The sequence below is a fragment of the Grus americana genome, chromosome 25, assembly GCF_028858705.1.
Source record: "Grus americana isolate bGruAme1 chromosome 25, bGruAme1.mat, whole genome shotgun sequence".
Lineage (NCBI taxonomy): Eukaryota > Metazoa > Chordata > Aves > Gruiformes > Gruidae > Grus > Grus americana.
The window spans coordinates 5,111,532-5,128,351 of NC_072876.1; the positions used below are offsets into that span (position 1 = coordinate 5,111,532).

The 16,820-nt window shown below is 43.7% G+C and overlaps 2 protein-coding genes across 12 annotated transcripts in view; one reads left to right on the plus strand and one right to left on the minus strand.

The window, feature by feature from the left end:
* Nucleotides 1-16,589, minus strand: part of SRGAP2 (SLIT-ROBO Rho GTPase activating protein 2) — a 119,160-nt gene extending 102,571 nt beyond the window's left edge. For 3 of the 10 annotated variants that reach the window (XM_054803725.1, XM_054803721.1, XM_054803728.1), the window contains exons 1-2: nucleotides 8,842-8,923; nucleotides 7,300-7,836 (exon numbers count right to left, since the gene is read on the minus strand). In XM_054803725.1, the coding sequence (XP_054659700.1) occupies nucleotides 7,300-7,366 (67 nt within the window). In that variant the 5' untranslated portion in view covers nucleotides 7,367-7,836; nucleotides 8,842-8,923. Of the gene's footprint in view, nucleotides 1-7,299; nucleotides 7,837-8,841; nucleotides 8,924-10,049; nucleotides 10,126-16,328; nucleotides 16,409-16,498 lie in introns of those variants that run through there. The other 7 variants (XM_054803718.1, XM_054803727.1, XM_054803719.1 and 4 more) reach the window with 6 other exon arrangements.
* FAM72A (family with sequence similarity 72 member A) lies at nucleotides 9,411-14,985 on the plus strand. 2 transcript variants are annotated; one of them, XR_008574160.1, is made up of 5 exons: nucleotides 9,411-9,594; nucleotides 10,630-10,707; nucleotides 11,819-11,943; nucleotides 12,840-13,078; nucleotides 13,785-14,985. XR_008574160.1 is itself a non-coding variant. In XM_054803730.1 (4 exons), the coding sequence occupies exons 1-4, from the start codon at nucleotides 9,443-9,445 to the stop codon at nucleotides 12,932-12,934; spliced, it is 450 nt and encodes a 149-aa protein (XP_054659705.1). In that variant the 5' UTR covers nucleotides 9,411-9,442; the 3' UTR covers nucleotides 12,935-14,985. The 2 variants fall into 2 exon arrangements, 1 of the variants encoding a protein (XP_054659705.1); XM_054803730.1 differs by having other exon boundaries at nucleotides 12,840-14,985.
* Nucleotides 16,590-16,820: the final 231 nt, after the last annotated feature.

The window sequence follows — 16,820 nt, forward strand, 5'->3', positions numbered from 1 at the left end:
GAAGCCAAAAGGCTCTTCCTGGAAAGTCCCACAATAAAAAAAAAAAAAAAAAAAATTCAAAATTAGTAGGACTGACCAAATCACCCTGCTGCAGCACTTCATGACTGTAGATTAAAATCCACTCTTGGTTTAGAGTTAATCTGTTTATTTGGCTCCTTCTCAAGAGTCAAAAAGCCAGAAGCTGCTTGTGTGCCACAGGATAAGGCAGCTCCTCGGCCTAATTCAGCTGATTTCACAGAAAAAAATGTGAAGCAAGTTCTTTCTATGGCATGCTGAAAACACTTAAGACCTAAGAATTTTTGCACCACATCTCGCAACACCTTGAGAGAAAGTGTTGGAGGGAAAGCAGTCATTAAAGGAGAGGGGGGAATCCTATGAACATGTCGAGAATTTGCTGCAGTAGTTTATGCCAAAGATTTACTGCACTATTCTGTGCAGCATGCTGCAGCATACAAAAGCATGCACACCAGATTAAACCACACGGCTGTGCCAGGCATATCAGCTGAGATTTACACCCAGGCACGGCTCACATTTGCATTTATACTTGCTTCCATTTCTGCTGCCTCGCTTGGTTTAAGAATGGCAAACGCTGGGCTCGTTTCTCCTGATGTGCGCATCCTCGCGACGCTACCTGTCACCGACTCTTACCTAGACTCACCGCAGGCTGCATATTGCCATCCTAACACCACGCTCACGCTGCTTCAGAGTGCAAGCAGCACTCCCAAAGAACTCTAGCTCTAGTAAACACATGATCCTTTTACATTCATAATTGCTGAGGAAGTGATTTTTTTTTTTTTTTAAATTCCCGGCCCCTTTTTTTCCAAGCAATGATTAACTCTCACCATATCAAGTGAAAGCAAAACGACTGGGTCAGAAGCTTTAGAGTTTAACAACAGTAAACAGTGACTTTGATAGCAAAAAATAATTTTTTAAACAGTTCAAATCCATTTGCAGCAAGGAAAAAATACCAACCAAGCTTCCTTGGCACGGTTACTCTATATCCCCTTGTGTTTTCTGACTTCACACACTCACATCAAAAGTTTCACTGACCATTATCTAGAGATTCCACAAAAAGAAGGTCCTGTTTTGTAATATTGCCATTTTAGAACTAAAGGAGAAAGAAATGAAGAATGGAGGATGGAATTACAGTGAAGTCAAGACCCCTTCTCCCATTTTCTCCCACACTTTTTATCCCTCAGCAAATCAAACCATAACCCTGTATTTGCTTCCATTGCCTACAAAATGTTGCCAATATTCAGAGAGCAGGACTCCCATGATGTTGTAGAAGTTCTCAAAAAGAAAGCATGAAATCTGCAAAAGTCATACAAAAATGAACTAAATAAAGTTGTAAGTAATGAATATCAACTGCGCATGGCATAGCAAAAGCTATTCAAAAGAACATGTGTTTAAACATACTTTCCATCTCAACAAAGGTTTAGATTTTTCACTCTTCATAAAGACAGCTGAAGAAGTTGACCAGGCAAATAGGATCTTCCAAGTAAACTCCCAAAATGGGCAGAAATTAGTAAGTAAAACATAAAAAGAAGTCAAGTCTTTTAAAAAACAGAAAAAGAAGAGATACTAACGTGTACCCTTACCACTAAAGGAAATCATTTAGAGCTAAGGAAAAATGCAGTGGGGCTCCCTTAGTTGGGAGCTAGGGAAAACTGGCTGTCGCTAGCAAACCTTTAATAGAAACCCAAGTGGAGTTACACTGGCAATTCCTTCTGCTTTTGAAAGAAACTGCAACACTTAGACAGAGGTCTTTTGGTCAGCTTTTGTCTCTAGCCTTGCAATATGCGATGAATCTGCAACAGTGGGCTTTTGGAGATGGAGAGGAAAGAAGGAAGGCTCTGCATTCTTTCATCTCTTCCTATCCTTGTTAATAATCCATTAGTAGGAAGTGTACATAGGACAAAAAGAAGTAGAAACGATTGCTGTAACATCAAATCAGGCTCCCAACAGCCCCTTCCCCCTTTCTGGCAGCAGGCTGCTTTCTTGGCCCAATCCAGCTCCAAAACTCAAGGGATTAGCACTATCAAGAACTGCAGAAAAACAGATGATCCTACAGCAATTCCATAGCCGGAGTTTGGAGCAAGTCATTGTTGCAAACAAAGGGAATCACTTACACGCACAGAGCAATGATTAACTGTAAAACCCCCTTAAAAGGTAGTTTTACATTTTAAATGTAGATGGTAATCCAATATATACGAACTCAAAATCTCAAAATTCAAAACTATTCCACTCCATCACACCAGGGTGCATAACTGAAAAGTCTATTTACACAGCGTATTAAATAGGTGTTGTCGAAGAAGTGGCCAAGAAAGCGTGCACACGTGGTGCTAGTACCTGCAAACGGAGTCACAGCGTGCAGGGCCAACTTGCTGACCTGAGCAGAAGACACACACAGAAGAGAAATCAGCATACATACATAATGTCAACAGTACTGAAAATCCCCAGGTGACCAGGTTTAGCAAGAAAATAAGTTACGGTGATTTCAATTTATTGATCTAAAAATTAAAAGATAGTTCTACAAACAGCTGCCTTCTAGACAAGTGCTGCATCTACAGTGTTAACAAGAAAACTTTCAACAGTTGAAAGAAATCCCAATTTTGTTTCAAATCACCACCAAAAGCATCACACTTCTATCCCCAAAATCGCAGCTGCTGACCCAGTCACGGCTACTTTAGTCATCTTTCACACAGAGGAGGTCTGAACCACTCCTAGGAGTTTACCAGTATTAGAAACTGTCAACCATCACTCCAGGTGCTCAGAAGATGCAGCATACAAATGAGATTTGTATGCAGCATTTAAGGCAAAAGATTGCAATTAGATCAAATAAACTATCAGCCATTCAACCCAGAGAAGAAAAAGGGACTTACCTGAAATTTATCAGCAATTTTGGGGCAATTAAAAAGAAAGTTTTAGACACTGTAGTAGCCTCAATCCAATGGCAGCTGGGAGGCTTGCCTGAAGTTCTTCTTATCAGGCACCTTATCTTAGTTCAAGACACACTCAGCTAAATAACCACACAGCCACTTCTGCGCCGTGCTCGCTCCTGCTATGAGCTGCCTCATCTATTTTTCATATTCCTAGCGCTTTTTGGACTGCGCTGCAAGATCTGCAAGAGATGCATTTTAACCTTTGCTACAGAGTACTCAAGGACAGAAGTGGCTTATGAGCCCTTGCTGTGTAAAAAATTTCAGTATTAAATTTCTGTAGCCCAAACCATGAAGCTATTTACTGAAGCTTTATACAAACTAATTAAATATAAGGCTCTCGTGGGACATGAGGAGAAAGAAAAGAAGAATTAAGAGATAAATCACTGGCTTTTCTTTCCTCAGCATATGTACACTCCAATTTAATACATTAAACCAAAAAACAGTCTGACAGTCCTTGGTTGGGCCTAGATAGGCAGCATCCAAATCTCACATGGAACACACTGCACAGCATAAATTAATTATCTCTGCTTTACCGCAACTTGCACAAAGGAATTGGGAGAGACAATCCAGACAAGGGGATGAGCTTGAGATATCAAAGGCTCCATATGGAGACCACAGAATCTCACTTTCCAGCTTCACAGAACTCATAATCTTTGTGAGCACATGGTACAGAAACGTATCAAAGCAGCACTTCCCTCCCCTGCTGACCCCATGTCATCTTGTCGGGAGAATTCCTACCGCATGACACACAGCCATTTCAGAGCTTCCTCCAAGAAAGAAGCACACTCAACAAGTCTTGCAAGAAGAACCCACTAATACTGGCAACCTCTCCTCTCCAACAGCGCGAAACATTCAAGTGCAGATAGCACAGCCATGCAACAAACACAACGCAGACTTTGCTTGCACCATCTAATGACAAAAGACTCAAGGTCAATGCAGTTGTGGAGGAAAGCCACCCTGCCTGGACACCTCTGTGGGTTAACTCACTTCTGCAGAAGACAGCGAGTGCGCAATTGAACCTCCAGATACTAGAGACCATGGGATCACTGGACAATTCAGGCTGGGAGGGAGCTCCAGCCCAATCTCCGGTGGTCAGCTATAAGGTCAGACCAAGCAACTCCAGGCTGTATCCAGTCCGGTTCCCACAACCTCCAAGGATGGATACACCACACCAGTACCTACAGGCTGGAAAGCTTGTCCTCAGCCACAAGTAATTCGGAAGAAACACATCGCTCCCTCCATGTCTCCTGATCATGAGAAGATCGATGTGCAAGAGGTAAATAGTCTTCTTCTTCAGAAATTCCTTTCATCCTACTGTTGATCTCCCCTGCCTTTAGCTGCATGCACAAACCATAGGAAGAGCTAACTCCAACCCAGAAGAGGCAAAGAACTGGCTGTTGGAAGAAGATAACAAATACCTATAGCTCACGGCCATGGGAGAACAAAAAGTTTCACTCATCAACATCCTGTCAAGCCCTACAAACCTTTTACAAGAAAAATTCATTCAGCAACAGAAAATAAAAAATTTTGCGTAACAATGATCTATTAACCATAACCAAACTATTCTTTAAATAGTTTTTGATTAACAACTTAAGACTATTAAATTTTTAAACAGAGCTCAGTCATTCTATTAGCAATAATTTAAAACGCTTAAGTATGTTTGTGGATTAATGGTTTTAAATGAAGCCTCTAAACACGGTTTCCAACGTGCAGCCAGAATGGAGCATAGCAAAAAAATGCGGTAGGTTTCTAAATGCCAGTTAAAAAAAATAAATCAGAGTTTTCTCATCTGAGAAACAGATGATACCTTACAATTTATGTAGCACGCCAACACCTGATTCATCTCACTCCCACAGCGACTGCTTCATGGCATCATTTCACAACACAAGAGAAAAGATACCAAACAACCCATAATCAGAGTTAACACCATTTCTACACCATTCCCACAGTTAAAGTCAGAATTTGATCAGGACACCAAAATTTTTTATGTAAGGACCATGGTATGTTTAATGACTAGGCAGCACCACACTTTTGGATTTGTGTTGTTAGTACCATCTCATCTTCCACTGTGGTAGAGACCAGCACATCTCTGGAATTCAAGAGGCAAGAGGTCTGACCAGTCGTGAGAGCTTCCCCATGGAGCGAAATCACTATCCAACTCAGAACCAAGGTATCTAGCAGATGTAAAGCAAGTTCCATGAATTTTTAAGAGGATCACATAACTTCAAAGTCTCCCCCCAAACTTGATACCTAAAAGCAGAGGGACGATGATCCCCGTTATCAAAGCAGCTTGTGAAGGGTTGAAGCCAGGTGGAGAAGGGAAGCTCCCAGCCGTGCTTTGGAACAAATGAGGTGATGAGGGAGAGGATAGTCACCATGCTGTCGTGTGTATTTTAGAGCTGTTTGGTCCATCTGCACCTCCCTCTCCAGGGAAGAGCAGGAGGTGGATTAGCACCTTCCATTAGCCACTCCTGGAGTCCCCTGTGCAGGGAAAGCTGAACTGTGAGAGAGATGAATATCCTGAGACAAACTCATAGCTGCCCTCACCACCAATTCAGGAAGGAAACCCCCTTCTCCCAGCTCCTCGCAATCCATTTACACAGTTCAGGGCTTCTTAACCTCACGCATTTAAGACAGGAACATTTTATAAGGCAAAAAGCAAGAATATCTGTATGCCATGACCACCGTTCACTTTTGGGACCACATTTACAGGCTGAATTGGCAGGTCTGTGCATAAGCACCTTAAGAGATGAACTGCGTTTGGCAGTAATGGTCTCTGCACCCTGGGGAGGCTCATTTCAATTTTATCCATCTTGTTGGTTTCTTTTTTGAAAAGGAAGAGAAAGATTTCTTTTCTAATGCATGAAAAAACTGAGACGTGAGAAGATGTGCTTTACTAATTCTAAAGCCTTGTTTCTTATTATTGCGTCCAATTCACATATATTGTGACTACAAGCTCGTATCTATCAGGCACATGTTGATGGGGTAAATAATGAAAGAACATACAAGCCTCTAATTTTACACTGACTTCAATTCCCATTTCCATAAAAGACAGCTAGAAAACAGGAATAGAAACTAAACTAGTAAAAAAGAAACACACTCTTCTCCATTTCTAACTTTAAGAACCAGAAAATTTAAAAAAAAAAAAATGAAAATAAACTTCTACCCAGCTTTATATTTGCTCAGATAAGCATTTTTAACATAAATGCCAGAACTACTTCTACGTACAGAGTACTAGGGTCAGCGTAGGACATGCATCTTGTAGGACAACATGTTTTAATTATTTGCAACCAGTGAGTAGCCCCCCCAGTAGGAAAAATAACTAAGTACATAATTGCAAAACAATATTTTAATTGTCAGTTTTAATCTAGGTTTCCTACTTAGATTTAAATCACATTTTTAAATCGCATTGATTTAACTCAATCAGCCCTGCCCGAAGGCCATCTTTCCTGCATGCTATGAGCATACCAAGCAAGTTTTAACCGATTAGATAAATCACTAAATCTCATAACTTCCTAACAGTGATATATCGAGCAATACACAAGCAATAATTATTGTTTAAAGAAGCGTTATCTTGAAAACTTTGCAAAAATAAGAAGCTAAGTGGACATTTCACTTTTTTTTTTTTAACCCAAGGCACATGATAGCCTGAAACCCAGCCAACTGAATTCTGCAGAAGACTTGCACGATCATTGAAAATATGCCTCTGACTCTTTATTGCCTTCCTTATGATGATGGAAATAACACTAATGCATTAGTTTTATTCATTTATATATGCATGCATATATATGCATGTATGCACGCGCACACACACGGCAACCTTAAGGTGTAACGCTCAAGAGCACAGTAAGAAAAACCAGGCAGTAATGGTATGGAATCACCAAGAGCAAAATTCTGAATAATGGAACTTTCTAGCACAGACAGCTTTACAGGGACCCTCAGCACAGTCCCCGTTACTACCAGTGGAAATATGTTCTTCTGACACTACACAGATTTTTAAGATTCCCATGACAGGAGAAGGCTTAAAAAGCAATTAACTGGCTCTCATATTTCAAATGCAAAGCCATTATTTTAGAACAGCAGACAGAAAAATATGGATCTCTCAGAACTCAAAGATTTGTTATATTCCATAAAAAAAGCCCTTACCGTGATACCTTAAAACGGCAATACCATAGCAGGAACCCACCCTATGGGGATGAGAAAAAGCATTGCAAACCCGATCCAGCATTGTATTATGAAAAATTCCAGGCAATCTGCAAATGATTTCCCCCTTCCCCACCCAAACATCTACTGCAAACTCCTGCAATTGCAAGTAGGACTGCAATAGCGAAAAAGATGAAAATAAAACCATTCCTACCTTTAACTTGAGTGTCATATTCAGCTATGATCTCCTTATCCTTTTTGAATTTTGCTGGCGACGTCATGTTTTCTTTTCCAAAAAGATTAACCTCAAAACAGATCCACCAGAACACAAGATATAAATGCAATTTCGCTCCTCTCAATGCAATGCCTTGATTTTCCGCTTGTCCTCCCCCCCACAAAAAGGAAAAAAAAATCAGTCCATGGAGAGAGGGTGTGAGACAGAGCACAGCAGCAGCAAAATGCAGATGTTGAGAGATCAGTGGATGGAAGAGGCAGCAGTTTTGTCTCCCTGCACCAAAACCTTTAGCAGCAGCATCAGACTAGCGAGATCCTGCAGCCCCCAAAGGCTCTTCCTGATTGCTAACGTTAATAGCACAGCCAGGGAGTGGAAGTCCTTCCGCACAACATGTTTTGTGTGGGTTTGGTTTGCCTTTTCTTTTTTTTTTTTAAACGGGCTCGGAGACGATGCAAATCAAATCCCAAAAGAGAGCAGAAACAGAGGACAAGAGGCCGTTTTCTTTGGTTTGCTTGCCTGCAAATGCAAAAAAAAAAAATTAAAAAAATATATTTTGAAAATTACAGCTTGCAGCCAGCAGTCACAAGATGCGCTGCCAAAATTTGTGACTGAAGGAAAAGCTGCCTTGACATTGCAAATCGTCCTTTAAGCAGCAGCTTGAGGTTAGAAATGCAGACCGGCCAGGTAACCAAGGGAAAACGCCTACACAGCAGCCAGCCCCGGGAGGGGGGAGAAGGGGCTCATTTGGAAAGCGGGGTCCCCAGGGGAGCGAGGGGAGGGAGGGGAACCAGCCTGCGCAGAGAGAAAGCGCCTCTCCAAAGGAACAGCAATGCGGGGGACGAGCAGCCAGAGCCCGGCCAAGCTGCAGCATCTTCCGCTGGAAAACTGCCCCCAGCCCTCAGTTACACCAGCGCCGGAGGACGAGCCCGGGAGCTCCCCGGCACGCCAGACCCGTCCCCGCCGGAGCGGCTCCATCCGCAGCTTTTCCTTCGGCAGCTCCGGGAGTGGTTTTGGGGGGGATTTTTTGGTTATTTTGGTTTTTTCCAGCGGCCCCTCGCCGGTGCAGGAGTCAGAGCCAGCCCGCAGCCGGGGCGCCGCAGCCCGGCATGTGCGAGGCAGACGGGAACCTGCCCGCAGGGGGACGGCGGGACACAACTTTTCTCCCGTCTTTTTTTTTTTAAACTATTATTATTTCTTCCCCCTTTTTTCAGGGAAGGGAGGGGACGAGGCTGCAGCCCCCGCGGAAGATGCGCGTATGGGAGGAAGAAATAAATAAACACGGCACCCGCCGGATCCGCATCCCGCCCGGGAAGAACAATGAGGGCGGCGGGGAGAGGAAGCGTGGGGGGGTCCCGGGGGGGGGGGCCGGGGCTGAGGGACGCGGCCCCGCGCCCCGCCTCAGGGCCGCGCTGAGGGGAGGCTGAGGGGAGGCGGCGGGGCCGGCTGGCGGGGGCAGCCCGCGGCCCCCCGACGGGCTGGCAGAGGAGGGGAGGGGGCCCGGCGGCCGGGCGGGGCGATTACCTGGGCACTGCGGAGCCGCCTCCCGCAGCCGGGCGTCCTCCGGCCGCTGGCGCCCGCCACCCGGTCCCCCTCACCGGCCCGCCGCCGCCCCGCCCCGCCGCATGGCTCGCCCAATCGGCGGAGAGCGTTGGATAGGAGCGACAAGAATTCTAACCAACCAGACGCCTCTATCTCTCAGCTGTGCCCACCCCTTCTTCCCGCCTCTTGGCACCCGTAGCACCGCCCACCAGGAGGGGATGGGCGGGGCCTGGTGGAGTCCAGTAGCCTGCGCCCCAAGGACTGCGCAGGGGCGGGGCGAGTTATGCAAAGAGACTGCTGGCTGGGCCAATGGGAGCAAGGAAGGGCGTGCCCCTCCGCCACTATCCAGGCGGTAGGGGTGGTACCATCCGTCTCCTCCAACGGCCTGCAAGGAGAGGGTGGGGCCCGCTACTGATTTCCACCAATCAGATCTGGAGGGCGGGGTCTCCCGCGCCCAATGGGAGACTGAGGTCGGAAATTCAAACTGACAGGTGGGAGCGTGGCCGTTGGCGGCGGACGGGACGGGACCGGCCTGGCCTGGCCTGGCGGCAGCAGCAGCGGGGCCCGGCCGTGGCCGCCCGCCATGTCGGCCAGCAGCTGCACCTTCGAGGATCGGTGCGTGGCCGTGCTGTGCTGCCGTTTCTGCCAGCAGGTGCTGAGCTCGCGGGGGATGAAGGCCGTGCTGCTGGCGGACACCGACATCGACCTCTACTCCACCGACATCCCGCCCTCGGGGTAAGCGCCGGGCCTCCGGGGAGGGCGGCTGGTCCCCACGGGGTCCCTCGGCGGGGCACGGCGACAGCCCCGAGGCCCCGCACGGCCGGCCCGGGCACCGCAGCCTGGCCTTGAGGCCGCGGCCTCCCCCGGTGACCCGGCCTGCCGGGGCTGACAAGGCCGCACGGCCCCCACCGGCCGCCGGCTCCCGTAAAGATCGCTCTGAAAATCTGCCGTCACCAGGCCCCAAAAGAGCACGATCCAACCCGTTCCTCCGCTTCCAGTCCCACCTGGGTCCCCTTCAGCCCTGGGGAAGCCAGGGCGAGAGCAAGACTGTCCCTTCTCTGGCAAATCTAACGTCTAATTTAATCTATTTGTGGGGAAGATGTAGGCTCAGGAAGCCACGGGGAGTTCCTCCAGCTCCTTCCTTAAGCAAAGATTAGAACTCGAAATAAATATCTGTAAACAGAACAAACCTGATCTTGCACAGGTTCCAGAATGACTCCCCTCCGAGTCGGTTGCGTGTTGCTTTCCCATAACAATATTTGACTACTAAGGAAATAAGATTGCGAAATAACATGTTAATAAGAAAGTACGGGTTAAAAAGGAGATAAGAAATCAAAGGTTTGGTTTTAAATGCCCTAGCCTTTAAGCTATTGGTCTGTAGCCTTAGCTGAGATTTGCCAGGAACTAGGGCGACGTCTATAATCAGATTTCTGACTGACAGTGCCACAGCCAGCAGCAGGGCCCGAGCGTGCAAGCGTTAGTGAGCTCTGAGAGCGGCAGTGCTTTCTGCTCTAATTTCAGAGGACTTATGATACGTTCTTGCAACGTCTCATGGGTCTCTTTTTGTTTCCATATGAGTATGGCTGGTAGCCGATAGGAAAAAGGCATTGCATGCTCTTGGGGAAGTTAAAAAAAAAACAACAACAAACACAACACACAAAACTAATGGTGACATCACTCCTTTTGTGACTTCAAACCTGTATTATCAAAACATTATAGTTGTAATAGTAGCCACATCTAAACTTCTGTATTTACTTTCTTCCCATCCAGTACTGTTGACTTCATTGGAAGCTGCTATTTTACTGAAATCTGCAAATGCAAGCTGAAGAACATCGCGTGTTTAAAGTGGTAAGAATGCCGTTCGATGACACTAGCACCTCCTCGAGCACGCGTGCCCTGCCGCAACACTGTTTAACCTCACTCTAGACCACTGCAGTCAGTGCAAGAGTTAAGGGATGAATGAACAGATTGCCTACTCTATTTCAGATTTAATCCTGCTTGATAGAAACTCAGCCCACTACTTCTGGGCATGGCTGCCAGTCTATTTCTGTGCAAGTCCCCAGTGGAAATGTGACAACCTTGTCAGTAGTCTGAGTATATGGGAAAGCTTGCATGCCACCTGCCTGATTAAATGTCTGCTTCAACACCAAGATAATTGTGTGAATAAGGCCGCAGTAAGAAGTAGTTACTCATATTCTAATTAATAGAACATCCTCTTGGCAGATCTAGTTGTTGCTAGCAGATGGAACATGCTGTCACTAAAGTTCTTGGAGTTCTTTTATCCTCTTTATTAATGCCTGATATTTAAGAGTAAAAACAAGTCTCAAATAGCTCACAGTTATTTGAGACGATCCTTCCAGCGTCACAATCAAGACTTTTACCTTGTTCAGATTTAAACGGTGCGGGGTTGTGATGGGAACACAGTATTTTATTGCTTAGACAGAAGTAGAGAAACAGAACTATCTCACCAGAGCGTATGACTGAGAAAGTAGAAAAATGGTTATTCTAGGTTTCAACCTAGGAGAGCAGATAAGGCTTCAATATTCTCAGTCTCATTACTCTTACTACTGACACCCTCCCGTGCTTCTGTACAGATGTATTTTATGTGCGTGATGAACTTCTACATTTATTCCAATGGAATCATTGGCCTCCAAAAAAAAACAAACCCACCAACACCATTTGCTGGTATGTAAACTACTCTGGATTACACAATTTAGGTTACTAAATAGTTCTCTATGCCAAAGATCTAAAAATTAGATATTCTGTAACTCCTGACTGATGTTCCCTAAATATTTAAGATGGTTGTTTAAGTACGTTCCCTTAAACTTTATCAAAGCAGGAGCATTACAGAATGGTCTGGTACTGGGACTATTTAACATTAGCTTGAGCTGGAAAACCCAACATCATCTATCTTTTCATCAGGCATTTGTGTTGCTCATTATTTCACTTGTCTTTGTAGTGGTAATATCGTTGGCTATCATGTGATTTCTCCCTGCAAACCTTGCCTGCTGTCCTGCAATAATGGCCACTTCTGGATGTTTCATAGCCAAGCAGTCTTTGGCATCAACAGGCTAGACCCTTCCGGTAAGGAACACATATGTTTCCTTCTCTTCCCTGAAATCTTGAATTCTAAGTCCCCCTTTTAATGAGGCATCTCGATATAGTTAAAGCATATGGAGGGAGCATAACATATGGAGGCATAAGGCAAGCGTTACTGTATTGCTAATCTCGCAAACGACTCTGGGGGAGGTAGTTGTAGCTACTTTGTAAATGAAAATTTTTAAGTGGAAATTTATCTTCATCAGAAAACTTAACCTACCCCTTTTGTGGACAGAAGTCAGAATTTTCTGAAGCAGTATAATAAGTAGTATAAACACAGCCACTAGCTGCTATCTATAGCAGTATGTATAGCTTTACTGTGCTATTAGGCAGCTGTCCAATGGGCAACTCTTGTTGGGTTAGTCATGTTGTCACTTTGACCCTATATAACTGAGTCCTCATGAGCTCAAGCTGAAGTTACAGCTCATGCTATCTGGTTTCTTCAGCTAGGTGTTGTTTGGATGCCAAGTGTCTAGCATAATTTGCCTTGAGTCCTCAGGAGCATGTAGAATTCTGACAAATCATTTCTCCTTCTTGCACATGGGAGTAACTTATAACTTATTGTCTAAACCTTTCAGTGTCACCTGTGTTTCAGATCAATGCATTTAAAAATAAAACAGCCATGAGGGGATTATCAATAGCTACAGGAATTAGCTAAACAAATACATATGTAGGCAGGGACTTAGTCTTTGAACTGTGCTGTAAACAAGACGACGACGACTTTGGAAGAAAACCAGGAAATAGTCTAGATAGATTTAACATGAATGTGACTTACCAGGTTTTGCAATGATTAGACATTTGTACAACTTAAAAATAAGGTCACAATCCAAAAATACTTTTCTTTTTTTCCTTCCTCTGTCTTCTTACCTCCTTCCTACCAGGTGTGAATGTATTGCTCTGGGGCAACTTGCCAGATTTGGAGGAAAGCACAGATGAAGATACGTCCTGCATCTCTGAGGAGGAGTATATCAGATAAACGTTATCTACAATACTACAGTATCTTCCCTACGTTCGTTACATTGCTGTTTGGTTTGGATATTTTTTTTTTCCTGCCAGCCCATCAGAGCTTTAAACAACACTGGAAACCAGGAAATCTGGAAAACAATCCCAAAAAAGGAAGGTATTGTCTTCCTCTTTCACTGTAGCCTTCCTTAAACTCTTGCATCTGCCTAATGTGTATCTTCTGACTAGAGACGCACCTTGGTTAGATCCATGTCTCTAATATATGGAAATGCAGGTGGAAGATGCATTTACTAAGGTCTAGGTCTGTTTTGCTTTTACATTTAAGTCTCAACAGTTGATAATCCTTAACAGTATTTTTTCTTCTTTCCTAAAACAGTATTCACAGAGCAAAATCTTTCAGTTGCTGCCAGAACAGCTTAAAAACCTTAAGAAATAATCAGTCTGGTTGAGAAAATTCTGAGAGAGCTCTGCTTTTGTGGTCACACAGACAATTGCCCAGAGCTTCTATTTTGAGTATACAGAGTTGCTGAACAAGTGGCTTGAAGTACCAGAGCTTTGGCTCTGTGGTCTGGCACTCCTGCTTGGAGCAGGTTGTTCTCTGGGCATCTGCGGCACACCAGGATGCTCCTGAATGTGGACTGGGGAGCTGGCTTAGAGTCTTCCCACCTTCACCTTTCAGTACTCTTAGGATCATGTTTCTGCAGAGATTTAGTCCTGTTTTGTTTGGGGTTTTTTTTGGTTTTTTCTCCCTGATAAAACCTATATACTGGAGTTACTTAATGTCTAATATAATATAAAGCAGTCTTATTAGACTACACAATAATATCCATCCAGTTCTATGTGTTATTTTTTTCCCCTGATAGGATGAGCATCCCTCCAAAACAGAACTCAGTCATCCAACTGGGTCTTTCTAGAGGAGAAAAAAAGAAAATAAACAGAGATCAGGTTGAATATTTGGTGTTCATGCCTAACCTGACATGCTGAAGCGTACAGACAATCTGGTTCCTGTAACAAGTAATGGATTCAAAGCTCATTATGAGAGTTGTTACAGCCATAGCATTTAACTTATGAACTAAATACTGTCCCCTTCAGCTAGTTACCTGAAGGATAACCTTTAGAAAATTCAAGGTATGATCATATAAGAGAACAGGGTACATTTTTAAATTTGGATTTATGCTGAATAAATAGTTCTATAGCCTCTTGTGATATTTGGAAGAGGTGCAATGAAGGCAGATCTGAATTGTCTTAGTATTTTTACTGCATGTTATATATTTCTTAATTAATGGTGCTACCTCTTGTGCATTGTTTAAATGTATATTGGTATGTGTATATGTATGTACGTGCGTGTATGTCTTGTTTTGAGTTCCTGTTTTATGTCTGCTCATTAAATAAAAGTTTTGGACTACGTAGTCTTCTAGGCTGTAATAAATATGGATGTGTAATGATATCAGATAATCAAAACAATGAAAGAGCATCTTGTATTAAACGAGTTGAATAATTAGGTTCTTACTACTATGATTTTGGTTTAGAGAGAAAAAAAAATCACCTCCTTTTTAGGTTAGTGTTTAGTCAGTTAACTCTCCTATAACACAACATGCCATTTTTTGCCAGTTTTCCATGCTGCATGAATTTGATCACGTTGTGACTACAAAATTAAGCTGACAAGGTGACATCTCACACAAAGATTTCTCCAACAGAATTCATGAGCTAAAAATACTCCGATTGTTTTTGTATAAGTAGCACAATAGTTCAAATAAAATTCCCAGAATACAATTCTGCTTTGTTACAAGTTCAAGGCTTGCCGCTTACAACCTTCCCAATTCCAAGTAAACTCTGTCAGCAGCAGAGCTGTTCTCCCACAGAGAAGTAGAGGACTATAATTTCTTCACATCAAGTCAATAATTCTGTTTTTGCTCCCTATCTGTTTGTACACATAGAACTGGAAGGTCTACTATGAACAACTTCAATTACACAGACCTGTTTGAGCTAGTTCATCAGCTTGAAATAAAAAATGAGCCAACTTTTAAGTAAGTTCTGTCTTTTTTTTTTTTTTTTGAGGATAAAGAAGTTGTAGGTATTATATACAAAGTAAACAAACACCATCTATTGCTCCAGCTGTCATGAATGTTACCAAACAAACTAATCATGTCTAGGGCCACTTCTTTCTACCCGAAACTAAGAGAGAACTGACTAAGCAGTTTGTGGTAAAGCCACTGCTCCCTGTTCACAGGGGCCTAATGTTTTGGGTTAAGTTTCCAAGGATCAGCCTGTGTAGGGAAATACTTTCCAGGTTGATAGATCTATCTAACACTAAACAGCTGGCACAAAACCAGTTCACTATTTCTAGAAGCCTTCCCAAGTACTTCATCCCACCCAAAGCTTCATTTGAAACAAAATGACTCAGGTCTCTATGGGGGTTTTTTGTTTTCTCTGTACTCTTCAACATACAAGATACTTAGGTTGTAGCACAACCCTGGAATCTGTTGTGACTCACGTGGAAGGGGATGGTTTCAAGGCATTACGTACAATAATGCTGAACATTAAGACAGGTAACTTCCAGAATGAATGTATCGGCAGGATTCAGACAGACCCAGGGTCAGCCTGATGCAGAAAGGCTGGGTAGCTGTTGTCACCTTTGGTAAGGATCTTACAGGGAAATTTTATGTGATCTTTGCTGTGCAGCCAATGAAGCCAAAAACAAAGCAAGGCTGAAAAACAAGAATCAAGTTCTAAGGCCTTTCTCTTCTGCTCATTAAGGTACACAAGGCAAGTAATTAAAGAACTTTAGTGTCTCTAATCGGATCTGGTTGTATTCAGCAAGGACTGAACGCCAGGCAAGGGTCTTAAAATTTAGGCTCAAAGTCAGTGCTTCCACAAGACTTCCAAAGTCTCCTGGCGCTAACGGCACAGCTGAAATCGGTGCAGCCAGCCGTCGTGCCACAGCATCGCATCTGCCACGGCACGCTCCTCGGTCACACAACGTACCAGGCTGCAGCTGTAAGATATTGTGAAACGCAGACTTGTAGGTTCAGGGTCACAGACTTGTTTGGATGAAAACATTTGAAAGTAGAATTCCAAAAGCTACTGAGGATAAATAACTTTGATTTGATTTTTAAATCACAGGGACCTGTGTAATCACGCCGCCATCGACGGTCAACCATTTTCTTTCCTGCCATACATAATTTGCAATGCACGATACTAGCTGGAGGCAGTAGGAGAAAGAAAATCATAGCAAGACAGTGATAAATTCATTCCCCTTCATATTAAGTAAGGCTTACTAGAAAAAGCACATTTAAATATTCTTCATTATTCCAGTACAGATTAATGCCTAATCATAACCTTACATTTATGTAGCACAATTCATCCCAAACTGTTTTACAATGACAAACAGTTAAAAATTCTTTTACCATTGAACTGCAGCCAACTCCAGGATGCAAAGCAGCTGCCAAGTAGACAGCATGCTGCAAGGACCATGGTGAGCATCGCTCTGTAATGAAATTCAGTATGTGATCTCTATCAGTACAAACCGATACGTTGGTTATTGAGGGAGGTTCAACTTGAAAGACTCTCTTCTTACATAGGCTGGAATGCAGCTCATCCACTTCGAGCCAGATGACAGACGGGCCACCTCTCCTAGGACAGAGCCCAGAGTCCCAGGGTTTGAATCTGAGGAAGAGTCCTATGATAAGAGGCAGAAATTACTAAGCCGTCTTTTATTTTCTACTCTTCTCTAGCATGCAAGAGCTGGCATGCTTTTTAAAGTCAAGTAAAACGGTCATTTATTATAAATGACCCAATTACTTTGTCGTGAGAGATCATTGTTACATATTTTATTATGTTTGCAGTCCGTGTGGTTTCTGAAAGCATACCCCAAGGAACAGCGCGTATCCCAAGCAAAC